This window comes from Protopterus annectens, chromosome 3.part1, assembly GCF_019279795.1.
Source record: "Protopterus annectens isolate FY-2018-M chromosome 3.part1, PAN1.0, whole genome shotgun sequence".
Lineage (NCBI taxonomy): Eukaryota > Metazoa > Chordata > Ceratodontiformes > Protopteridae > Protopterus > Protopterus annectens.
In genome coordinates this window covers 1,481,863,811-1,481,891,324 of record NC_056732.1, presented here as the reverse complement: position 1 = coordinate 1,481,891,324, position 27,514 = coordinate 1,481,863,811, and the positions used below count along the sequence as shown (strand labels likewise).

Sequence of the window (27,514 nt, the reverse complement as noted above, 5' to 3'; positions counted from 1 at the left end):
AATTAAGGGTAGAAAAATGTGGAATACAAGAGACAGGTTAAGGAAAAGGTTTGTAAGGTTAGCTTCGAAGGTGAGGGAGTAATTAGTTAACCTCAATCAGAGTGGGATTGAGTTCCATGTTTTATTGATGTAATTTGAGTATAGGTCATCTCCTACTGAGTTAATGGGCTTGTGAACATTACGAAGTTTGGCAAGTGAACATAATCGTCTTGATTGCTCATAATGTTGTTTGATTCCTGTCAGGTTAGACACTTTTGTGTATTGTGTAGTATTTAGTGGGACATGATTATCTTACTGAAGGTGAGGTAATATGGCTTTTCAATCCAGTTTAGTTGTTTTAGGTTAATCCAGTGGTGTGACCTATAAGGCAGACCTTTTGCAAACCTAACACTTCATTGTAGGATTGTTCCAGTTTAGATGTATGTGTGGTCTATAGATTTGTCAAGATTGGGGACAGAAAAAGGAAGGATCGTAAGCAAACAGTAGATGCTGTTTTTTTTTTTTTTTTTTTTTTTTTTAGTTGTCTGTGATGGACTGTTTTTGAGTATTCTGAATTTTTGGTGGGACTTTTTGATGGACTTATATTTATGCAGGTTAAATTTCAAACTGCAGTCTATAATGACTCAAATAGTTCTATGTCCAAGAACATTTTTATTTTCATGTTATTTAGGACTGTAACAGCCCTATTCAGGTTTTGTGTTCTGGGGAGGAATAGGAGTAGCTTTGTTGTTTTTTTGGATTTAGTAGGAACTCACAGCTATTAACGTAGGATTAAATGGAGGTAAAATATTCCCGGGTTATATGTTGAAGATGGCACAAGGTTTTGGCAGAACATATGAGGGCATGTGCATGGAGAAGGAAGTGTGATTGTGATCAGCTCATGCAGAGGGGGATTTTGTATCATCAGAAATGCACTAAGCAGCAAGAGTCCATCAACTATATTGCTTTGATCCTATGAGCACCCACTTCTACACAGCCTGATTAAATTTGTGGCTGGTCCCTAGTTTAGGCTTCTGTTGTAGCCTGTGTTCTGAATGGCATCTCGGTATAGGGAAGACTTACTCCCCAGTATGGCATCTGAACCATCCAATAGTACAATTGAACTGAACTGAGTGCCTTGAGGGGCTCAACTGAAGCACTTTCCAAACTTATTGAGGGAGAGGTGGCAACATCCAGCAAATTCAGACTGTCACAACAATCCATGAATCACAGCTCTCCACAATACAAGAGGTGCTTCACCAGCAGTGTGAGGAGATATCAGAGCAGTGTGTACTGAAATCAAAGCATTTCCAATATGTACAGGTCCTGCATTCCCAAGCAATGATGGAGTTGAAAGTGGAAGACCTAGAGACCTGTACCTGCTGCAATTATATGCAGTTTATTGGACTATCAGAAAACACAGAACAGGATCTGGTTCATTTCATCAAAGAATACTTGCCATATTGCTGAACAGATGCAGTCCCTTTGTAATGAAGTGGAGTCATGACACTGTCTTCCAGTTCAAAGGAAATAACAAACCTAATACAATTCTTAGACTTCTCAGAGAGTTTTGAAAGAATCTCATGACTAAGGGTTACCTGATTTGTGTTGCTCTGGACTATAGCATTTAAATGTACCCAAAATGCAAAGAACTGTTACCCTTTTTATGCCATGGGCAACAAACTGTTTTTTGAAGTGCAACTTAAGTATCCAGCCACCTTTTTTAATAAAGACAAAACCCAAATTACTTTTCACACCCTAGGGAAATATAATAATTTTTCACAAAGCAAAAGCTAAGCTCCAGTCACTCTTATGCTGGAGCAGTTATACAGGCATCTTCAATGCTTCCTCAGCTAAAAAAAAAAGACTGAACTCAAACTGATCTCTTGTGAAATCACCTGTACAAAAGAGAGACAAGGATAAGATGAGATGAGATGAGGGTAATGCAGGACAGAACAGAGAATCAGTGAAATCAGTCATCTTCATAATCCAGTTCCAAGTTCAAACAAATAGGACCTGCTAATATAAAATATGGAGTCATCTAGGGTGACACAGTAGAACAGTTCTCTTTCTTTCATACAGAAATCTAGCTGGAGGAAATAGGTTCCATTAAGGGGCCATGAAAGTATATTCCAAAAGATACCTAGTCTACAATCGACCTAGCTGACTTAACTGTGACTTGGATGGATTGCATCAGCTGACGGCCCTATTTTATTGCATGAAGATCTCAACAGAGGAACTAGATGGCAAAGGTATTCATGCTGGAATCATTTATAAAGTATCCAGAAGGGATAGGTAATTTATAGGTTTATTTTAAATGAACAATGATTTGTTTTTCTTTTTCTTTTTTTCTTTGTTTTCGTGTGTGTTATTTATTAAGAGTTGATTGACTTGCACATGAACAACCCTCCCAGATCACCCGTCCCAGGTATGGTCTGTGCAAAACAAAGCTTATTCTCCTTTTTCTTTGTGCATTCAGCTGCATTATACGTTTAGTGGTTGTTATGTATCTTTTGAAAAGTGCTTATCTCTACTGGTACCTTGCCCTTTGCTTTCTTGTTTAGTGTGTAATAGGTCTGAACTTTCTATCCAGAGTATTCCCCCATCCAAGGTAGATCACAAATACGACCATGGCTTTTCATCTGTCCTTGATTTTGCAGAATGTTCTGGTTTTCTATCAGATTTTTATACTGTTGATTTATGCTTCTTATTATTCAGGAACTGCATGCTGTCACAGTGCCCTGTTGCTCTGTTTAAGTAGCCATGGTTTAATGAACATCAGGTAAGCTTGTCAGAGATTGTAAGATGCAAGTAAGCTTTAGTAAGCATACTGTTAAAGAATTACCAGCATTGAAAGCCTTTTCGTTGTTGCCATGCAGAGAATATTTACATAACTAGATAATGTATAAGCCTTGGGTATTGAAATCCATATGACAGTATTTGTAATAAAAGGACAGGATTACAGTATTTTCAGAAGCTCATTACATTTTATTGAAGACCAGTGTCTTATAGCAGTGTTTGTGTGTTAGTACACTTGTAGTTGGGTGACTTTAATGGTATATGGTAAATAAGCATTGCTACCTTACTTAAAAGCCAAGCCCTGCAACAACTAGGTAAGCTCCACACTGAAGTCAAAACACAATAGCTCTGGTGGGTAAATGTACTCTGTAGTAATCAAGAAAGACAAATGTTTGAAATAACTACAGGTTATGTGCAAACACAATAGGTAGTGATGAAACAATGCTCTGCAAAAAATGCATTAATGCTCTACATTGCTGAGCTGCAGATCAGTTATTATCACTGGCTACCAGGATTTCACCCACTTCAGATCAAGCATGGTGCCGTTCAGTGCAACCTTCCCAGAACTAATTCAAGCCTGACCAGAATTATTTGGTGTGTGTGTGGGGAGGTAGCATACCCCTCAGCTGTCCAGGTTTTTGCAGAATGTCCAGATTTTTGCCCCATATTCCTCCTAAAAAGGATTGAAGTTGCTAAATAATGAGACATTTCAGTTTTAGACCTCATATCATTTAGAAAAATGCATACTAACACAAATCCTGTTACTCTTGCAATTTTCTAAGTTTATGACAGCCATATTTATAATCTGTCCCTATTTATTTTAGACTTTGTCCAGATTTCTTGCACTAAGGTTGAGGCCTTGAGGGGTGTGGTATGTTTGTGTGAGAGAGAGACACAGTGAAATGCCCAAGTTAGAGTTAGCAGGTGGAATTTATTTTCAAATGCATTTTCAAGGAACTGTGAGTTTTAAGGGAAGCAAAGTTTACTGCTGCTCATGCCAAGTCTATTTACAATGTGCAGCTGTTTTGTTTAGCAAATGGTATCTCTATTGTGGTATAAAGTTTTAAAGCTATAGTAGTTAGTAGCACCACAAGTAGAATACTTGCATCTTAATGTAGAGGCTTGAGGTTTTATTCCTACAGCATGTACATTTGTATGCTGCAGTCCTGAGGATGTCCTCCTTTGGATGAGATGCCTAATAACTATGAATCTGTTTTTCAGCTTGCCATCCATTTTCTATTGCAATATACCAGCTTACCATTTTTTAAATTTAACATAGGCAATTTATTCTTTGACGGCAGCAGGCACTGAATTTGTAGATGAAACACTGAAATATACAGTTGTTTTCTAGCAACAACCTCTTCATTAGTTTCAGATATCTTTAATGTGGAATTATTCAGATTACTTTTACTTCGGCAGAGATTGTGTGTATTGACTGATATTGGTGGATTGTAATGAGTGGCTTTTTATTGTTGAAATGTTCTGAATTGGGCAGTTTGTCATCAATGGTTTGTATGTTTTGTTTCATTGCTTACTGGAAAAAATGTTCAAAACTATAAATTTAAAACACACTCAAACAAGTGTTGCTGTATAATACAAGGGATATAATTCAGTTATATATTATATATTATAATTAATACAATCAGGTAAATCTAATAACTTTTGCATGGCCCTAACAGTGTGCAAGGAGCCTATTGCTTGAAAACGGTTCAAAGGTAAATAACCTGCCACTGGCCAGATGCATTTTCTTTGAATGTGGGTTTCAATGCTGTTTCATTGAATGTGAGTTTCAAAAGTAGAGAAGCTTTAATGCCAAGTCTGTTTTCGTTGTAAGACTATTGCTTTGTTTAGGTTTAGTAAATGTCTGTCAGTATTTGGGCTATCATGTTTGAAATAAAAGTTGTAAATTAAATCCAACTGCCTGTAATCATTGTAGAACTAAAGCATAAAACAGTATGTACACAGAGATTTGAACAGTGTCTATGGCAAATGGGGAGAAATAGCCAAGTAATGGGACACTTGAATGGATGTGTGGGCGGGGCTTGAGGTGGGTGGACTTGGGCGGGGCTGTGTTGGCAGGGGGCGGGGAGAGCTATGTGGGTGGGGCTCTGGGTTTGCACCCCCCTGCAAAAAATCCTGCGGGCTCCCTTGATCAAGGGAATTGGTGGATAACCGTAGAGGAGACCTGTGGGCCAATTGTAAGTCAGAGCATTTCTCAGGGACTCCCCCTCTGGGGGAAAGAGGGCAACAATAGCTGCTGCATTTGTTGTTCGAAGGGGAGGCGAAAAGGTCGCAGCAAGGCTGGCCCCATCGGCTGAAAATTTCTGCTGTCACTTTGGGATTGAGAGACCACTTGTGTGGAAGGAGAATGCATCTGCTCAGCCTGTCTGCAATCACGTTGGAACTCCCCAGGATGCATGCTGCTATAAGAAAAAGGTCGGAAGCTATTGCCCAGTGCCAAATTCTCATGGCCTATCGACACAGGGGGTAGGATCTGGTTCCTCCTTGTTTATGTACCAGATTGCTGACACTGTCTGACTGAATCGCAATTATTCCAGATGGAAGGAGAGGATGTAATGCCTGCAAAGCTAACAAGACCGCTCTTACCTCCAGAACATTGATAATGTAGGTTGGCCTCTAAGCTCGACCACGTGCCTTGGACTGTCTTTCCCTGAAAATGCCCCCCCCACCCTTTCAGGGAAGCGTCCATGGTCACAGTGCCGTTGGGTTGAGGGGTCTGAAAGGGGTGACATCAAAGTTCTGTGTCTGGACCCATCCACCAGAGGAGATTTTTCTTGCAAGAGTTGGTTATGAAGATCTGAGAGTTTAGGGGGTGTAGATTTGCCAGCCAATGGGACAATAGGAGCCACTGTAACAGTCTCATGTGTAACCTTGCCAGAGGGACTATCGGAATGGCTGCAGCCATGGATCCTAGAGAGCCTGAAGAACTTCCCTTGCTGACAACTTTCTTTGACAGAGTATCACACGTACTTGCAATCTTAATCTCTGAAGCCTGTGAGCCGGTAGAGATACCAGGCAGGTTCGAGTATCGAAAACTGCCCCTATAAATTCCAGCTGCTGGGTAGGTTGTAAGTTGGATTTCTCCCAATGTACAGAGATGCCTAGGGACTCCGCTAGTGAAACTGTGTAATGGAGGGCCATAGTCCATGATCAGAATACGCTTAGTGGGGGCGGAAAGGAGACAATCGTCTAAATATGGAAATACCTGGAATCCCTGAAGTCTCAGATGAGCTGTCACTACTGCTACACATTTCATGAACACTTGGGGGCCATCGAGAGACCGAATGGCAGGGCTCAGAACTGGTAATGATTGGCTCCCAGCCAGAAGCGAAGGAGACTCCTGGAGCATTTGTCCATTTTGATGTGGTAATACGCATCCCGGAGGTCTATCGAGCACATCCAAACATCCTCCCTTAAAAATGGCAGAATGAATTGAATAGTGACAATGAGGAACTTGGTTTGTACCATTGACTTGTTTAAATGGCTGAGATCCAGAATGGGTCTCCAGTCCCCTGGCCTTTTTTGGCACTAAAAAGAATCTAGAGTAAAACCCAGATCCACAATGGTCTGGAGGGACTGGTTGGATGACTCTTTTTTGACAAAGCTTTCTCATCTCTAAAGCCGCTTCTTCCTTTTGATTTGATGGAACATCGGGAAGGTTTTTTGTAGGTTATGGACGGGAGGATAGAGGGATGTAGTAGCCTCTGGAGATTATTCTCTGCACCCATCAGTCATTTGAAATAGAATCAGGCAACGCTTTAGGAAGTATTGATAAGACTGCCCAGAGAAGGAATCCCTGGAGTCTTGGTTGCGGGGACCCTCTCTGCCCCTAAAGGGGCATCTTCCACCACTGGAACCCCCCCTGCCTCTGGGGGAATCCTTGCCACGTGCATTACGGAAAGGACCTTGACGTTTCTTGTACCAGATTTTTCCACTCCTCTGGTTCCTGGAAAAGAACATTGAGGCTTGGAAAAACATAGGCCAATGGCAGACAAAGTCTTTCCATCCTGCTCGTACCTTGCCAGAGTGTCCTTCACTTTAGAACCAAATAAGGAAGATGGTTCAAATAGGGGCGTTCAAAAAGGAGGACATGGAGTCCGCGAGGTCACAGATGTGCATCCAGGCATGACGCCTCATGACTATGCCTGCACCCGCAGCTATAGCTGCCCCTTCGGTTGCATGGGAGAGCAGCCTCATGGATGAATTGGAAATAGATTCAAGGGTGGCAAGCTGAGAGGCAACCTTGTCCCGTGCCCCGTCAGAAACTTGACCCGCGAGGGCTCCAGAACGTTTGGTAATCAAATCTCTTTGGAGTCTCGTGAAATGTGCCAAGTAGTTCAGGGACCTGACAGCAAAGGTCGCTGATACAAAAACTCACTTCCCCAACTTGTCACAGTCCGGGACTCTCTGTTGGGCGGGTGCACAGTAGGAGTGGGAGCCCGGAACCGAGAAGGACAACCTCAGAACTGGGGTCACACCCTGCTCCGTCGGACCCGCTCCCTGGGATGGAGCCTCAAGCAGGATCGGGGCAGATGTTATCCCCGGATCCGAGGAAGGAACCAATAAAACACTCGGAACCATGCCCTGGACCGAGGACTCTGTCCCCCCAACCATGAGTCTGAGGAAGGAACGGTTTCAATGGAACAGAGAACCAAAGGGGAGGCCACAAAACCTCAGTGATAGTCACTGTAGGCACTGAGGAGCGCGGTTCCACAAAGGACATCGGAGCAATCTACGTAACTGACGGATCCGAAGGAGGAGTATACGTGGGAGTCCTGGGAGAAATAGACCCAAACCCCAAAGGGGGTGAGTCTTAGGAACATTTGTTAACTAAAAAAGAGAGATGAAGGCAATGAATTGAAACCAATAACCAAACGAAATTGCCAACACACCACAAAGGAAGCTCGCAACTCAGCTGGATGCCAGAGTTTATTGAAATGCAACAAGAAAATAACGCTTGTAATCCAAGTACGTTTTCGATAAAAATCTTCGTCAGAATCAGTACAAAAACACACAGTTAATGCTTGTTCTAGTTATATACCCTATCTAATTGACATAATTAATTAAGTATCAATCAGTAAAGTCAATTACAAACTACCAAGCAAGCTTATTTTAAAAACACATACAAACATTTCTAAAAATCTAATAAGAATTAACTTTCAACTTATTATTAATAAAATTTGTATAATAGGACATGTTTGCATATATAAATGTCATTGTATTATATGCAAGATTAAAAACAGTCTAAATAATTAACCACAGCTCTAAAACAATAAAATATGTGTGCACAAAGTATATACATTGTGTGCTGCCATCTAATGGTTATAATGGGTAAATAAACTCAATACTCATAACTTAGCTGATCTGAGTTTCAATACTGGCTTAATGGACAAAAACTCATTAAGTCCCGGGGATTTGTTACATTCGAAAACTATTTGCCAGTATAATTCCTTGTATTCTAATTTATCCTCCCATAAACCACCCCTTACGTCTTTGGGCACAGAATCCAAAACAAAAAAGGAAAATATTGCTTGAGGGCAAATAGTCTGGTGTCTATACAATGCATTATTCATATTCTGCTTTTTGATTTTGTACAAGTGTTCGTAAATACGACATCTAAGTTTCCTTTCTGTTTTGCCCACATAAAAGGAAGTACAGAAATTACAAGTAGCCAAGTACACTATTCCAAAGCTATTACAGTTGAAAGTACCCCTACTTGAAAGTGTTTTGTTCCTAGCTTCCAAGAAAATGTCTTTCCTATTGTGTATCCTTGGACATTGTGAACAAAACCCACATTTATATGTACCCACCCCACGTGGACCTGTGTTTTTGACCTTAGGGCCACCATATTCAAAGATTTGCTTGAAATTGGTGTCTTTCCTGTAAATAAATTTCAAGGGGGTTTGATTGTTCAATGGTAAATCTGTAAATTGAACAAATCTCCCCCATTCCCTTGAAATCAATTCTTTAATAGGTCCTGAGTCACCTGTGTAATCAAGTATGTAGGCTCTATCGTGAAAGGTGGTATTTGGGTTTGTTAAAATGTCAATCGGGGCAGGTAGATTCTGTCCCAAAATAGGGGCAAATCTTTTATGTCTCTCCCGTACTACCTCTGCTACTACGTCTTCCAGTAAAGGTTTAGGATACCCTCTGTCGGCCAACATATTACACACATTACTGCACTCCTTCAGGAATTCATGGTCATCAGAGGTCATTCTACAGACCCTTACAAGTTGTCCCTTCACTAAATTTTTCTTTTGGAAGTATGGGTGAGCACTCTTGTAATGAAGGTATGAGTTGGAAACGGTTTTCTTACGATGTATACTGGAAGAAAAGAACCCTTGTTCATCCTTTCTAAGTGTAATATCTAAGTATATCAGTTGTTCTGCATTGACCTCAAAGGTAAATTCCAAAAAATTGGTCGTACCCTTCAAGTAATCCAGGAATTCAAGGAATCTTTCCTCAGTGTCTGTCCAAAAAATACATATGTCATCTAAAAACCTCTTGTACATAGACCAGCATTTGGTGAATGGGCTGTCCAAAATAAATTGTTTTTCCCACCAGTTCAAAATAATGTTAGCGTATGTTGGGGCACATTTGGCACCCATTGCAACACCTTTATTCTGTCGGAAGAATTCGCCCTGAAAATACATAAAATTGTTTTTCAAAATAGTTTCCATGAATAAGAGACAATTAGTAAAATCTCCATGAGACAGTGTACCATTGTCAATAATAGCCTGTTCCAGCCATAAATGTCCAGTCTCATGTGGAATAGAACCAAATAAGTCCACTATGCCCAAAGTGACAAAAAGGAGGTCCGGTGAGTAAAGATGTGGTTTAACACACCTCAAAAAATCCCAAGAATCTTTAAGGACTGCATCACCAGAATATGATAAGGTCTTCAGTTTGTCGTCCACAAATGCTGCCAAAGGTGTAGTAATAGAACCTTCTGCTGAAACAATTAACCTGAGCGGTGGATCCATGGGATTTTTGTGGACTTTAGGTATACCGAAAACTGTCGGTACACGGGGTTGTTGGTTGAACAAGAAATTGAATTGTTCCATGCTAATGGAACCATATAACAATAAATCCTGTAACATCAAATGTATTTTGCTTTTGGCTATGTTAACTTCATTAACTGATGCCTTAGAGTATTTGTTGGTCTCGTGTAAGGAATCCCTCATCTTTGATTCATAAATAATGTTGTCCATTAGTACCGTCCCCCCACCCTTGTCAGGATGCATCACCCTCAAATTGCCATCATTTTTTATAACATTCAACAATTTTTTCTCCACCTGAGTTAAATTGGAGTTAACATAGTGTGCTTCGATAGTATTCCTTATCTCTTTTTCCAACAGATTGCCAAAATTCCTCAATTGAGGGTGAAGGGGGGGATTGAAAACACTTTTCCTTTTAAGTACAGGGTTAGAATGTGTAACTGTCTCTTGCCCATTAAACAATAAGTGTAAGTTTTGTTTCCTAAGGAATAGTTTAAGGTCTATAATAGATCTAGGAATACTAGCTTTCCTATTTGGTACAAATTTGAACCCTTTGGAAAAGAGCTGAAAATGTTCTGGCTGTACCTCAATGTTACTGTAATTGAAAATCTTATAGTTATGAAACTCCAAAATATTGTCCTCCCGAGTAATAATATGACTACCATTTATCACTTGTTGTAACCCCTCTGGTTGTAATAATTCTGGTTCTGGTTGCGGATCCGATTGGATCAGCGGAGCGGGGGTCCCTGGTCTAAAGGGCACTCTTCATCTTGGAAGGGATTATCCAAAAGGTCACCTCTTTTTTCCTGATCAAAAGTGTATGACTGATGCCGCACTTGATCCCTGGTAGTCTTAGGATCTCGATACCTGGAAAAAGAACTGGGTTTTGGATATGCTACTTGGTCCCTGTATTCTTTAAGATCTCTTGCTAACTTGCCCCGTTTCCTGTCCATGTTAGTAATACAATCAGAATCAATTTGTGAAAAAATATTTTAGTACTGTTGCTTTTCTTTTTCTACCTGAAATAAAAGATCATTAACTATCTGGTCATTAATAGTCTCCATTTCTTTCAAAATGCCTGCCATCACCTTCCCATTTTCTTTAATAATTGCTCTAATAACATCAAAACCACATTTGTCAAATATCTTGATTAATTCTAAATGAAAATCAGACCCTTCCTCGACCTTATTAGGAAACTCAGAAAGCCTTAAGCCTTTAGGCACAACTTGCTTATTAAGGCATTCTTTAAGGTAATTACAGTCACATTCCAATCTTTTATATTTGTCAAGAAAAAAGTATAAATCATCAAGACTTTGCCTGTAAGTTTTAATAGCATTGGTCTTGTTGTTAGAAGTAACACCATGTATGTCGTAATTTTTCTTTAAAAAACCTTGAAAATCAAGGTTTGGTTGCTTATTGTTAAAGTCACCTTGGTTGAAAACTTCCGTAGAGCCTTCTGCTGGAACCGCAGATGATTTGCCATTACTGCCTGCTTGTGAGTTGTCACTACGCAAAAGTCTTGGGAAATCTGCAAATGATTGACTCCCAGTGAAAACGGAACCGCTAGCTTCTTTGAGTGAACCAGTGTTGAGGCAGGAATCTCGCTGTCCTGTACCTCGAGATGGTATATCCTTTTGTGAAGCAGCCCTCCGTTCGGAGGACACACCAACCAGAGAGTGACACACTTGCATTGTATAGACACCAGACTATTTGCCCTCAAGCAATATTTTCCTTTTTTGTTTTGGATTCTGTGCCCAAAGACGTAAGGGGTGGTTTATGGGAGGATAAATTAGAATACAAGGAATTATACTGGCAAATAGTTTTGGAATGTAACAAATCCCCGGGACTTAATAACTTTTTGTCCATTAAGCCAGTATTGAAACTCAGATCAGCTAAGTTATGAGTATTGAGTTTATTTACCCATTATAACCATTAGATGGCAGCACACAATGTATATACTTTATGCACACATATTTTATTGTTTTAGAGCTGTGGTTAATTATTTAGACTGTTTTTAATCTTGCATATAATACAATGACATTTATATATGCAAACATGTCCTATTATACAAATTTTATTAATAATAAGTTGAAAGTTAATTCTTATTAGATTTTTAGAAATGTTTGTATGTGTTTTTAAAATAAGCTTGCTTGGTAGTTTGTAATTGACTTTACTGATTGATACTTAATTAATTATGTCAATTAGATAGGGTATATAACTAGAACAAGCATTAACTGTGTGTTTTTGTACTGATTCTGACGAAGATTTTTATCGAAAACGTACTTGGATTACAAGCGTTATTTTCTTGTTGCATTTCAATAAACTCTGGCATCCAGCTGAGTTGCGAGCTTCCTTTGTGGTGTGTTGGTAATTTCGTTTGAACATTTGTTAACTCCCTGGCCGTCAACAGCTGATCCAAAAGGCGCACCACATCAAATTCGGAGAGACTCCTGATGGACCTTGTGGACACTCCTGAAGGGGAGTTGGGTCGGTCCAGAAAGGGGCTGTACATCTGACCTAGGAATGGATCCAATGAAGGGGAGTATTGGGTCCGTGGTGTGTGAGCTAGTGGCACTGTAATCTCTAATTTGGAGACAGGTAGTAAAGGAATCAGTGGAGTAGAAAAGGGACTTGGTGCCGAAGAGGCACTCGGAGTTGATGTTATCGGATCAAAAGGAAATGCATGCATCAAAACCGCTTTTGGTGCTGTCAACGGCAAAGTAGGAGCCATAGCTGAAATGGAAGGTAAAATCGGTGCCGAGGGTGGCGCCGTCGAAAGCCCAGTAATGTCTATGACTTTGGTTAATGTAGCAATTTATGCAGAGCTCAGAAGAGAAGTAGTAGTCAGAGCCGAAGTAGCAATTCTATGTTCTGGGGAAGACTTGTGGGCATTATGTTTGTGTATCTTACTCATCACCAGCCGGTGAAGAGGGATCAGAATGGGGATGTTTCTTGTCCTTCACTGGAGGGGTTGAGACCTTCCGACACAGAACGGGCCTCAGAGAAGGGAGAAACGAGAAGGGCTTTCAGAATCAATTTATTTTTCCTTTCATTCAGTGTCCACTGACTAAAACTTTGACAAATCTGGCAAGGATGTTTAACCGAGAGGTGAGAAACCCCCAGACAATAAACACACTCATCGTGAGAGTCGCTGTTAGTGAGTTTACCATTGCAACAGTTGCAGTGCTTAAACCCCAAAGTCCCTTTTTTGTCAGACATTTCCGTACACACACAAAAAAGTTAACAAAACTACTAAACACCTAAAAAAGGATAAGAAAGGAAGAAGAAAGGGAAAGAAGATACCAACTATGGTATCAAGCGATACCACAAGGGAAAGGAGAGGGCGTAGCAACAATGGTAAAAGAATTAACCAAAGGGTAGAGCTAGTTAGATATATTAATAGTAAAAGAGTGAAAAAAAATAAGAGAAAATATTCATATAACACTTGGCTTGAGAGCTTGGTGAAATGCTGCTATATGGCTAAGCGGCAAACGAGATCGGAGGTAACAGGGAGAAGGGAACTGTGGGTAGTAGCTTAGCTAGAGAGTTTTTGGTGTTTGCGAGCTTGGTATTAGGCCGACATGGTTCTGAGGGACTCGGAACTGAACCCATCAGTGATGAATGGGAAGAAGATTAACAACATCAGATCAATGCTCCACTGTTCACTTCTTGTGAAGGTAATGAAAAGGACAACCTTTGTCAAAGCAGACCTTTTCCAAATGGTTGTCTTATGCTATTACCTTCTGTTAAGCCCATTAAGCAATGTAATTCCATGCAGGGTCAAGTTTGATCTATAACTTATTGGAAGGAACTGAATTCTAGAAGCATTCTACAATAAGGATCTTGGTCCTCTGTACATAACTTTACAGAGCACTACAAACTAGATTCTTTCATCAGACCTATGTCAGAATTTGCTTGGACTATCCTTCCAGGGCTCCTGGATCCTCAACTTTCCTCCTCCCATTCAGTTTAAGCTACAAGTAATTTGTCTATATAGCTAGGGCTCCTGTAGCAGTGATCAAATGATGAACCATAGTACAGTTGTGTAGACTCTCTCTCCCCTTCCATCTCCCTATGTATATGTTTTTGTGGCCAGGGTGATGATTTATTTTTCCTAGCATTGACCTTTTCACAGCTCTAGCCTCCCTCTCTCAATTGTCATGAAAGCTCTGAAGGGCATGGCACCCAAACCACTTTCTTTCTCCAGCTCTGCATGAGCTGGTTAATTGTTTGGGTGTATAGAAGGTGCCCTTAAGCTTTGGAAGCTGGGCAACTTTTATATTCTTAGCAGGATATAACCCATATAGCCAAAGCTTCTGCAGCAGTGGTCAAACAATGACCATCAATGTCTGTTCACTTCACCAATGTCAACAAGAGTGGTCCCCCCTTGTCCAAAAAAAAGACAGCTGAACAGTTTTAGAGGATGTGCCCTTGGTCCTTAGCACCATCCAGAAGAGGAACACTACAGGGACACAAACAAACTGATGTGCAATAGGACAAAACCTATATGCTACAGCAGAGTCATTCACTGGTAACAGAGGTAGAAAGGAAAGCCAGGGTTCAAGATTTAAACCTCCAGTACAACTTTTCTCTTCCTGTGGTTCATGGAGGGAGCTGAGGAACTAGGCCCCAGGTCCACGTCTCTACCGAAAGAAATGTCTGACAAGTAGATAGCATAACCTCAGAATATCATTCTTCCATCCTGACTAAAAATGAAGTTCATTAAATGTTTTCACCCAGTCATAATATATTGAGCATGAACCCATGAGCACCAACTTAATGCTGTTAGTGAGAATGATGATGACGTACCTCGTAGTCTGGCTCATATTAGCAGGTTTGCCAAGGCAGCCAGGTATAGTTAACCACCAGAAATGGAAACGTTTTTTGGTAGCGAGTTCCACATGCTCCAAAACAGAACATCTGCACCTTAAGTCTGGTGGTTAACTATACCTGGCTGCCTTTGCAAAAAGGTTAACGTCTCTTCTCACATAAAAAAAAATTATTTAGCATTTTTTGTCACAGTTGTCCAATTACCAAGAGTAAAATGTTGAAAGAAGCAGCATCGTACTATTAAATGTTAAATCTGCACAGAGAAACGACTCCCAGCCGAATGCATTATGGACTCCTAATAGTCTCAGTAGACTCAGTACAATTAAAAAAAAATCTAATAAAATAAAGGTTGCTTAAAAAGTTTCAAACCTTTGGAGGTCTGCAGAGTTGCATACCACATAATGTTCTATCCACTGCTTCACAAATAGTAAAACTAATTCAAATCTATGTCAAGAGGCAAATGTTCAATCTGCTAAGAAACGTCAACCTGCAGTCCAGCACTTGATTCCCACCATCTTAACTTTCAAACTGTGCAACTCTGTACAAACCACTTAATAAGACAGTGCAGCCAGTCACCCACAGGGAAAAAAGTGTTGGTGCTAGTGGGCTTATTCAGTTAAATTAATTTTAAACAGGATTCGTAAAGTACTTACATATTCTTTCATTTCCTTATTTATTTCGTGAAATACACGGTTTCGTAATACTGCAATTTCTTCCTTTAGTTTTTCAGCTTGCTCGTGATCACATTCATCAGACTGCATTATAAAAAGAAGTGAATTGTAACAGTTGAAAACCTTTTTTGTTTTAACAGAAGCCTTAATTCAAATTTACAACAGAAAGATGTAAGGTGTTACTACAATGTACATGATCACTTCAAAGAGCATTACAAACTAACTGCAACTCTACATCTATTGAATAAAAACACAATTCAACATTTCAATATCATAACATTCCTCTTTACCACTAATGTTTTCATGGATTATATATATATATATATATATATATATATATATATATATATATATATATATATATATGTATATGCATAAGTCTCAGATGACACAGTGATTCCAACAGACCATCTACAATAACTGCAAATATCTAACAATCCACATAAAAGTACATAATCTCTCACTTTAAATAAACCTAATAAAAATTGCTAGAATAGTAGGTTTTAATTAACAAGCATTTTTTGAAGGATATGAAGACAAACGCAAATGCCTATCATTTAGTGACCTTAATCCCAAATGATTAGCCAGAAAATGACAGTTTTTATAAGGAACAGACCAAAAGTATTAGACAGAAAAATCGGGTCATTTTGCAAAATTCTGGACAGCAGACAGGTATGGTACTCAGAGAATGAAGAGATAAATTAAGTAAATTATGTAATATATTTAAAGGAATGTGCTACAGTAAAAGCTGGGGAAAACGAGAGCCATTTACTTAACTAGTAAAACATATGGAAAAGCATGGGGAAGAAAGCACAAGAGAAAAAATGAACTCATGGTGAATGGGCATCTGGTAGTCAAAACAAAAAAAAATAGAAGTTATGTCCTTACCATAACGTTCCATGTGAGTTGTTTATCACGCCTTTTTGTTCTTACACGTGGGTCGGAGCCGATCCCTCGGCTCCGAATCAGCCGCTTTCAAGCTCAAACTGTCAGAGAAGCTCGAGACCTAGTGTATATCCCATGATGCTCTACTGTGAATCCCCAGATCTAGTATGATGCAACCAAGACAGCCTACAGAAATAAGTGAAACTATAGTGTCTACCTATGAAGGTAGCTAAAAGATTGTAGATAGGAAAAATAGAATATGCAATACAGACTGAGAACCTGACCAATCTACCAAGGCAAACATCCTGTTCGACTGGAGGGGGAAGGTGGGCCGGAATGTAAGAACAAAAAGGCGAGATGAACAACTCACATGGAACGTTATGGTAAGGACATAACTTCTATATGTGAAGTTGTTCTATCTCGCCGTTTTGTTCTTACACATGGGTAGCGTCCCAAGCACCCTGATCCTGGGTGGCTCACGAGAGAACATTCCTGAGCACAGTGGAACCAAAGGTAGCCCTGTCCCTGGAGGTCCTATCCACTTTGTAATGAGTGATAAACGTGTGAGGTTTTGACCACGTGGCAGCTGCACAAATGGTATCTAAGGGTAATCGAGCTGCATGAGCTAATGACGTAGAAACAGCTCATGTCGAGTGGGCTTTTACATTAGATTCTAATGGCTGACTAGTGGAAGCTTAGACAATGTGATTTTTGATACTGCAAAACCTTTCTTATTTTCTGCGTAAGAGACAAAAAGTTGATCCGACTGTCTGAAATCTTTCGTTCTATAGAACCTCAGTTGTCTGTGTACATCATGTTTGTGGAACATATATTCAAGTCTGTTGGTATGGTGCCTGAAGAAGGTTGGAAGCTCAATGGACTGATTTAAGTTAGCTTCTGAACAGACCTTGGGAAGAAAGGTAGGATTAGTCCTAAGGGAGACTCTATCGGAATGAAAAATCAAATATGGGGGTTTGGAGGACAAGGCTTGAAGTTCGGAGACCCTACGTGCAGACGTAATGGCTACCAGGAATATAGTTTTCCAAGACAGGAACTTTAAGTGACAGGATGAAGCGGGTTCGAAGGGGGTGAGCATCAGTTGGGATAAAACCAGATTCAAATTCCAGGGAGAGACAGGATGCCTGATAGGTGGTCTGAGATGGTGGGTTCCTTTCAAGAATGCTTTACATAGTCTATGCGACATGATGTTAGACCCATTGAACCCCACATGGAAATTGGAAATAGCCGCCAATTGGACTCTAATGGTGGCAGCTGCTGCGCCATTATGGAACAAGGAAGATAAGAACTCTAAGATGATATGAACAGGTGCTACATAAGCATCAATGTCATGTTGAGAGGCCCAGTGAACAAACAGTTTCCATTTGCTATTGTATAGCTTCCTGGTAGATAGTTTATGAGAGGAAACTATAATATGCTGGACCGCAAAAGACAAATCGAGACCTGGCTAACGTGGGAATTGGAGCAGCCAAGCTGTCAGTTTTAGGGAGGTGAGTGAGGGATGAAGAACTCCCGACAAATGAGTCAGAAGATCCAGCACTGGGTCCAGGATCCATGGTTCTTCCACTTGATACTTCCACAGGAAGGGGAACCAAATCTGTCGAGGCCAAGACGGGGCTATCAATATCACAGTCCTTCCCAGACTTTTGGCTTTCTGTATGAATCTGGGAATTAGGGGTATTGGCGGAAAGGCATATAAGAGGCCCGGGGGCCAATCATGTACGAGTGCGTCCCTTGGTTTGTTCCCCGGTGGGGGATAAAGGGCAAAGTAGCTGCTGCATTTGGCGTTCATTGGAGATGCAAATAGGTCGCAGCAAGGCTGGCCCCATCTGCGGAAGATCTCTTCCGCCACCTTCTGTTTGAGAGACCACTCATGAGGCAACAGCATGGCTCTGTTCAGTCTGTCTGCTATCACGTTGTATGACCCCGGGATGTGCGTTGCTAACAGAAAGCATCTGGTGGATACAGCCCACATACCAGACTACCGACATGTTGTCTGTCTGGATAGCAATTGTACCTAGAGGAAGAGAATCGTGAAAGTGTTGCAACACTAGGAACACAGCTCTCAGCTCTAGGACATTTATATGCAAATGTATTTCCATGATTGACCAAGTGCCTTGGACAGTCTTTCCCTGAAATAGCCCCCCACCACCCTATCAGGGAAGCATCCGTGGACACTGTGGCTGTGGGTTGGGGAAGAACAAAGGGACGTCCGATTATCACTTGGTCGCTCTGTTCAACCACCAATTAAGATCCTTCTTGCAAAGATTCGTTAGTCGGATCTCGTGTGACATGGGTAGACGTTGGTAAGACCATTCTGCGAAGAGTAGCCACTGGAGTATTCGCATGTGCATTCGACCTAATGGAACTGCTATCAGTGTGGCTGCCATCGTGCCTAAAAGCTGCAGTATTTGGGAAGCAGGAGCTTTGTTCCGGGCCAACAGGCTGGACAGCTGATTTTTTAGAGATACGATTCTTGATTGGGGCAACATGATCCTTACATTGACGGTGTCCAGTTCTGCCCCTATAAATGTAATATGCTGCGAGGACGATAAAGTACAGTTTTGTACCTACCATAAATGTAGATGTTCGAAGATCCACATTGCTGCAGTCATTACCTGTGGGTAGTCCGCTGTCCTCGGTCGGCCCGAATACCAAAGAGTTAGGCTGGCGTCGGTCATGGTCGTTCAGATCTGACGTCAGTACGCCGTGGTACTAAAGCGCATGACCGACGTCATATCCTCAGTCTTTCTTGCCCCAGATGTCAGAAGGCCCTAAAAGAAAGGCCATAGCCAAAAACAGAAAACCTCCAAACACCTATGTACAAACAATATTTACAACTCAAACCACACAACCACTCCAACTACAGAGGGGAAGGAGGGAGGGAGGGTAAATTGGACTGCAGCAATGTGGATCTTCGAACATCTACATTTATGGTAGGTACAAAACTGTACTATGTTCTTCATCTCACATTGCTGCAGTCATAACCTGTGGGTAGAATCCCAAAGCAAAGGTAAAGGGAGGTTGGCAAAATCATAAAGCATTGGGAGCTGCTAACATGCCCTGTAAAACTGCAGTGGCAAACCCAGCCCTAGATTTGGAATAAAGAGGGAGCTGGTAATGTTTAGAAAAAGTGTGCACTGAACTCCAAGTAGCAGCCTCCAAAATATCTTTAGTAGCTACACCCTTAAAAAGCAGTAGAAGTGGCAGTAGCCCTAGTGGAATGAGGTCCGATTCCAGCCGGAATCTCCTTACCATGATGAGAATAACAAAAAGCAATACAATGGCCAATCCACTTAGAAATAGTTTGTTTTGAAACAGGTTTCCCCTGAGAGGCCAAAGCAAAAGAAACAAACAACTGTTGAGACTGTCTGAACCCTTTAGTTCTGCTCAAATAATAACGCAACTGCCTGTGAATATCCAAAGAGTGCAAAATTTTCTCCCCTTTATTTTGGGGATCAGCATAAAATGTAGGCAAATGAATAGATTGGTTCAAGGCCACATTTGACACCACTTTAGGCATAAAAGCAGGGTTAGTATGCAGGGATACCCTATCCTTATGAAAAATCAGGAAGGGTTCAACTGCCATTAGAGCCTGCAATTCAGATACCCTTCTAGCAGATGTAATGGCCAACAAAAAAGCAGTTTTCCAAGACAAAAACTTCAACTCAGATGTAGCTGCAGGTTCAAAAGGAGGTAAAGTGAGTTTTTCCAACACAAAATTGAGATCCCAGGAAGGAGTAGGAGCTCTACGCGGGGGTCTTATGTTCTTTGCCCCTCTAAGAAATTGCTTAAACAAAGGATGAGAGAATAATGGTGGGTCACAGTCATAGTGAGCAGAAATGGCTGCAGCATGAACTTTTACAGAGGAGAAAGACAAACCCTTGTCTAATAATTCTGTAAGATACTGAAGTGAAACACTCAAATTAGGCCCTGAAACATCCAAGCCCTTTGCTTTGCTCCAAATAAAAAATCTCCTCCATTTATCAGCATAAACTTTCCTTGTACTAGGCCTTCTGGCCTCCAAAATGACATTCAAAACCTGTTGAGGAAGCTGCGACCCTTCAGGTTCTAGAACAGAATATGCCAGGCTGTCAAATGCAGGGACTGTATCCTGACATTGAGGAAATGATTGCCTGCCTGGGACAAAAGGTGTGGAATTGATGGCAAAGGCCAAGGAGGCTCCCGTACTAAACTCCTCAGCAGAGGGTACCAGTGCTGCCGCGGCCAATCTGGAGCTATTAGAATCATGGAGGGCTTGTCCTGTCTGACCTTCAAAAGCACCTTGGGAAGGAGAGGCAGAGGAGGAAAGGCATAGACGTGAAGATTGTTCCAACTGAATGATAGAGCATCCACTTTCCAAGCTTTTGGATGAAACATCTTTGTGCAAAACTTTGGCAACTGGAAATTTAGTGGAGAAGCGAACAGATCTATGTCTGGAGTCCCCTAAATCACTGTCAACTGTCGAAATACATGAGGATCCAATTTCCACTCGTGGGGATCCACCATCTGTCTGCTCAAAACATCCGCTAAGGAGTTCTGTGCTCCTGGCAGAAACCTTGCCTGAAGAGTGAGGTGCAAACTGAGAGCAGTCTCCCACAAAATCATAGCTTGCCTGCAAAGAGGGTACGAATGGGTTCCCCCTTGTTTGTTGATGTACCACATGACAGTTGTGTTGTCTGTTTGAATCAACACTTGCCCTGGGTGAAGTAGATCCTTGAAAGCCATCAATGCAAATTGGACTGCTAACATCTCCTTCAAGTTGATATGCAAATGTTGAAGTCTGGCAGGCCACGTATCTTGAATCCATTTTCCATTGAGGTGTGCTCCCCAAGCCTTGTCTGAGGCATCTGTCGTTAAGATCTGACTCGCCTCTGGTCGGGTCACAGAGAGTCCCTTGTTTAGGTGACATTCCTGAGCCCACCACAAAAATTCCTTTTGAATGCAAGGTATTATCTGAATGACAGTGTCCAAATCGTGGCAGTGTTGAGTCCATACACTTTTGAGATACCATTGTAGCTTCCTCATATGCAGTTTGGCATTGGGAAGCACCAGAATACAAGATGCCATGAACCCCAAGGCTTGAAGGACTGTCCTTGCAGTCAGCCTGGACCGTAGAGACAATTGTTGGAAGTAAAGGGTAAGATTTCTTTGCTTGTCCGGGGTCAAAAATGCCATCTGAGAGGCTGTGTTCAGTCTCACACCCAGAAAGCACATGTCCTGATAGGGTACTAGGCTGGACTTTGTTTCGTTCACAGAATACCCTAGGCACCTTAACACTGCCATAACATACTGTAGCTGGTGAAGTAGCTTGTCTTTGTCTTGAGCAAGAATCAGGCAATCGTCCAAATAAGGATAAATGTGTATTCCTCTTAACCTTAAGAAGGCTATCACCGGAGCCAGAACCTTTGTGAACACCCTGGGCGCAGTAGATAAGCCAAAGGGCAATGCAGAGAACTGATAATGTAAAGTCCCAGCCCGAAAACGCAGGAATCTCCTGCAACTGGGCCTGATAGGAATATGAAGATAAGCCTCTTTGAGAGCCAGAGTTACCATCCAGTGATCTTTGCCTAACAGAGGCAGAAGTTGTTGCAAAGTCAACATTTTGAATTTTGGAATGTCCAGGTATGTGTTGAGGATAGACAAATCCAGAATTGGCCTCCAAGTGTTTCCTTTCTTTGGTACAAGAAACAGGCGAGAATAAAATCCTAGGCCCACTTCTGACAGAGGGACCTGCTGTATAGCCCCCATTTGAAGAAGTAAAGAAATCTGTTTGTGAGCCTCCACCTTTTGCTGAGGAGGAACGTCTGGCATGCCTTTGAAAGGAGGCAATGTGTGGAAATAAAATCTGTAGCCTCGGTCTATAATGTCTAACACCCATTTGTCCCGGGTGACTAAAAGCCAATTTTGCCTGAAGAGTGCCAACTTTCCTCCCAGAGGAGCTGCCAGACAGGCAGGATCTGGCAGCTGAAGATGCAGGTCATTGGGTCTGTTTACGAAAGGACTGGCCCCTGCCCTCACCTGTAGATTGTGCAGGGGAACTCCACGTCCGAGGCCTGAAAGAACCCTGAGCTCTGCCCCTACCACGTCTAGATCTGCCCCTAGACTGTAAATCAGAAGAAGGATAAGCCCATCCCTTAGTAGGCCAATTTCTGCTAAACTTAGGGGGCTGCACCTGCAAAAAATCCTTAACAGTCTGCATAGACTGAGCTTTGTCTTCCATTTTCTTCAAGACTGACTCCACAGGAGAACCAAACAAAACTTCAGACTGAAGGGGAGCATCCAAAATTCAAGCTTTAACATGCTCTGACAAGTTCTGATCCTTAAGCCAGGCGTGCCTACGAATAACTGATCCAGTGGCAGCCACCCTGGAAGAAGCTTGTAAAGCATTGAAACCACACTGCAAAGAATGCTTACCCACCTGATCAGAGGCATGAACCAAATCCTGTAATTCCTTACACTCTATGCCCTCTGCCAAAGCATCTACCTTAGATTTTAACTGAGTAAGGAGAAAATTCTGGTACTTCAGCATATGAAACTGGCAATTCAAAGCCCTCATTGCTAGAGTGGAAGAGGTATACACCTTTTTACCCCACCTATCCAAAGCTCTAGAATCTTTATCCATAGGAACTGGATTCTTTACAACAGAAGCCCTGACACCCTTAGGTCCCTGGCTAATAGTTTCTGGGTCAGCCCTTGGGCTCTTATACAAATACTCATGAGCCTCTGGCACTCTGTAATACCTATCTGGTTTAACCGGGGCAGGAGGCAAAGAGTCTGGATTAAGGGAAGCCTCAGAAAAAACATCCTGAACAACATCCACAACAGGGGGTATAGCCAAGGGCCTATGTTGTGGTAAAAACAAGAATTCCCTAAGCCTCTTTCGGGAATCTGAGAAATCCTGACCTTCCCATTTGAAATGCTCCCTCATGGAATGCAGGGTTTCTGAAAAAGAGAAATCCTCTGGAGGAGAAGCAGAAGGACTAGAATCCTCTGCGTCTGAATCAGAATAAGGAGGAAAATCCTGAATGTCTTCAGCCGAAGACTCTGAGTAATCTGAAGAATGTTCCAAACCTTCCACCTCTGGTTCCACCCTAGGCCTTTTATCTGGAGGGGGCAAAGAACCTCTGATTAAAGTAATCAAATCTTCTGCCATTTTAAGCATGTGTTTTCTAGGTACAGAACCTGCAGAACTAGGACTGACGCCAGAGGAAGACAAACTAGGCCTGACCTTGGAAGGTACCTTAGAGACAGAAGGGGAAGGCCTAACCACCTTATGCAAAGAAGGGAGTACAGCAACCTGAGAGGCCCCCTCAGCCTGACTCGACTCCCGAGAGGCCACATCCTGCAAAATTAAAGGCTCCCCCTGAGACTCAGCTGAAACCTCGGCTGGATCCACAGATTCCACCGTAGTTTCTAAAGAACCGGCGTCCGGAACGGACGACTCATCCTGCTTGGACTTTAACGATTTTTCTTTGCGCTTCTTAGCGGTAGCGGGCGTCGGAGGATCCGACGGCATATTGTAATTACACCGCTTACCGAAGACAAGCCTAGCGCAATCTAACCTACGTTTAATGGTGCGCTTATTAAATCTAGCACAAAAGCGACACCCGACTATGTCGTGCTCAGGCCCCAAGCAAGGAATACAGAGAGAGTGGTAATCCCTATGAGGTATCTGTTTCCCGCAAGAAATACAATTATTCACTTTTTCTGACATCCGGATTTAACTGAGGCAAGAAAAGACAAAAATATTCCCCAACGGGGTACTTAGCCCAACTTGGTTTTCGGTCTGAAACTCAGAATACGAAAATTTCAGGACGCCGAACGGCACTTGCAAACGCTGCTTCTGCTTCGGACCACGCGGCAAGAAAGACTGAGGATATGACGTCGGTCATGCGCTTTAGTACCACGGCGTACTGACGTCAGATCTGAGCGACCATGACCGACGCCAGCCTAACTCTTTGGTATTCGGGCCGACCGAGGACAACGGACTACCCACAGGTTATGACTGCAGCAATGTGAGATGAAGAACATCGCAGTTTTTTCAAAGTTTAGGGTTATACCCAACTGGGAACAAAGGTTTATGGTGTAGTCTCTTGCTTGTATTAGTTGATGCCTGGAGGTGGCGGTGGGGAGCCAGTCGTCCAGATATGGAAACACCCAGAATCCCAATTGTCTCAGGTGAGCCTTGACCACTGCCATACATCTGGTGAACACCCTGGGGGCTGTGGTGAGACCAAAGGGCAGGGCTCTGAATTGGTAATGACTGGCCCCCAGCCGGAAACGCAGGTGATCTCTGGATGCTCTGTCCATTTTGATGTGGTAGTAAGCATCCTTGAGATCTATAGAGCACATCCAATCACCTGTTGCTAAGAACGGGAGAATTGATTGCAGCGTGACCATCCAGAACTTCTCCTTCTTGAAGAAGGTGTTGAGCTTGCTGAGGTCTAGTATGGGCCTCCAGTCCCCTGTTTTCTTTGAAACTAAAAAGAACCATGAGTAAGTTCCGGATCCTATTTGGTCCGCCGGGACTGGCTGGATGACTCTTTTGTCTAGCAGGTTTTGAATTTCTATGGCTACTAGTTCTCTCAGACTGGGTGGAACATCTGGGATTCTTGTACCCATTGGGGGGGGGGGGGGGTTTGTAAAGGGAATGTAGTAACCTCTGGTAATGATGCTTTTTACCCAAGAATCCGTTGTAATGCTTAGCCAGGCGTTTGGGTATAAAGCCAAGCGACCCCGACTGCCTCCAGAGTAGGACAGCCGGGCTTCCTTTCAGGAATGCTGATAGGGCTTCCCAGAGAACTGTTCCCTGTCACCCTGGTTTTGCGGAACGCCTCTGCCATTTGGATGGCGTCTTCCATTTTTGCCCCCTCCTCTGCCTCTAGAGGGGGGGTATCAGTAGGTGTGTTTTGGAAAGCTCCTTGGGGTTTCTGGAACCACATTTTCCCACTTCGTTGCCCTTTGGGGTACGGTCTAGTTGGAGTGGAAAAACGGACTCTGACGGCAGACAGAGTCTTTCCTTCTTGTTCACACCTAGTAAGTGTCTCCTTAACTTTGGGTCCGAACAAGGCGGATCCATCAAATGGGGTGTTGACGAAGGAAGATTTAAAGGCTTCCGCAAAGGTGCATCCAGGACCGTCTCCAAAGAGCTATCACTGAGCCTGCCGCCCTACTCGATCCATCGGCAGCATAAGAAATGAGTCGCATGGATGAGTTTACTATGGAATTGAGGGTGTTGAGTTGTGCAGTCACCTTCTCAAAAACTGCATCAGCTGTGTTACCCTGGAGAGCATCTCCCAGCTCTTTGAGCAGATCTCATTGAAGATGGGTAAAATGTGTCAGGTAGTTGAGCGATCTCATGGAAAATGCTACAGAACTAAATATGCATTTCCCATATCTGTCCATAGTCCTAGAATCTCTATTAGGAGGATGGACAGCAGAAGAGGTTTCCGACATTTCTTTCTTAGTGGCCGCCGCCACCACCATGGCATCAACCGGGACCCCTTTGTTAGAAAGGCCTTATCAGTAGGGGAAGTAATGAACTTGTTGGGCCTCCGAGGAACCGGTTCCACTGAATCAGGGGACTCCCATGCCCTTCGAGCAACCAGCTCCATCAGTTCATCGAAGGGCAGAGTAACCCAGGAGGTGGATGGTTGAGATACAAAGGCCTTCAGGAGGACCGACTCGCCCTCAGTAGGGGCAAGGGACTGCGAATCACCCCTCTGCCTTAAGATTTCCAATATGTCTGCAAATGTGACATCTTCCGAGGGGGATCGTGGGGACCCTTCTGATTCTTCCAAGTTGGTATCCAATGTCAGGGATTCCTGTGGGGAATCCAAGTGCCTCCTCTTGCACAATCTCTTCCTAGGTACTTCATCCGTGGGATCGTCTGGTGAAGTCCCTAGAGAGGAGAGGCCACTCAATGGGGATAGCTGAGGCCCTGGATCTCGACGCTTGGTGGGGATCTGTGGGGAAGAGGTAGAACGAGGCCCTTTAGGGGGAGGGGGAAGACAGATCCGAGGAGGTAGTGGTCTTAGCAGACATGACCTTCCTCATGACATCGAAGGCACCAGAATCTTGGTCAGAGAAGTCCGTCGGCTCAGAAGAGGCCGGCAGCTCTCCCCGAGCAGAGACCCCCCCTGCTCCAATCCAGAGGACGGAGCCGAGGCCACCTGCGCCGAAGCCCCGAGTGGAAGAGTTGGAACAGAGGTATCAGTTCGACCCCCCCCCCGGAGCCAGCGAGGGACTCTCGGCCCCGAGATTCCCCGGTCGGAACCGAGGAGATCAAGGTCGATGGAGCTGAGGGAGGTGGATCGAACCTCGGCTCCGAAGGCTCTACCAACATCGGTTCCGCCTGCCTCACCTCCGAAAGCTCGATTGGCTTTGGAGGAGGAGGTGGAGAAGTTATGGCTGGGGTTTCAGGCTTTGAAGCCGAGTGACTCGAAGCAGACAGCATTTTGGCCAGGGCCGGGTTCTCTAACAGCCTCCTGACCACTCGGTCCAGATCCACATTGGAAAGCCTCGAAGAATGCGTCAAGGGATGGGTCGAAGGAGCCGAAGATGGAACCGATTGAAGAAATGAAGACTGAGGAGTCTCCAATATCGGTTCCACAACTGGGCTCCGAGGTAGAGGATCGATACACGGCTCCAAGGTCTGTGGAGCCGATGCACAAACCATACCAGAGGAACTCTGAGCCGATGACTTGGGCTCCGAGGATCCCTTGGAAGACTTCGACCCCTTCGAAGCCTTGGAAGAGAGGTCAGCCTCGTCTAAGGTAGCCTGAAAATCAGGCTTCAGGAGTCCTCTATCTACCAGCTTCCTCCGCCTTTCCAAGAGAACTCTGGCGCTAAAGGAGTGGCAGATAGAGCACACCTCTTGTAGGTGTACAGAACCTAAACAGTAGACGCAGGTGGAGTGGTTGTCCGTAACAGACGTCTTTTGACCACACTCACACCTTTTAAACCCTGACTTTTGTTTCTCTGACATTTTAACTAATTCAGGTCCCTGAATTTTTAGTCTAAGAAAAATAGTTACTTTTCAACTACAACAACACACTAGTATTAACTAAGTTCCTACAGAATATATATATATATATATATATATATATATATATATATATATATATATTTATAAACACTAATTATTTAATATTAACTACTCACACTAGATATATAATGCACACAAGATTATATACGAAGATAACCCACAAACACAATAGCTGACAGAGCCCTGTCACGCCCAGGAAAGAGAAGCCTAAAGCCCTGAAGAAAAAAACTTTTTAGAAATCCTAAACAAGTTATACTAATAGG

At 42.8% G+C, this 27,514-nt stretch overlaps 1 protein-coding gene across 3 annotated transcripts in view; it reads right to left on the bottom strand.

The window, feature by feature from the left end:
- The window catches only part of STK31 (serine/threonine kinase 31), a 5,081,810-nt gene that overhangs the window by 1,277,301 nt on the left and 3,776,995 nt on the right, over positions 1-27,514 (bottom strand). For all 3 annotated transcript variants that reach the window (XM_044067546.1, XM_044067547.1, XM_044067545.1), the window contains one exon: positions 15,281-15,382. In XM_044067546.1, coding sequence (XP_043923481.1) covers positions 15,281-15,382 — 102 coding nt within the window. The remainder of the gene's footprint in view (positions 1-15,280; positions 15,383-27,514) is intronic.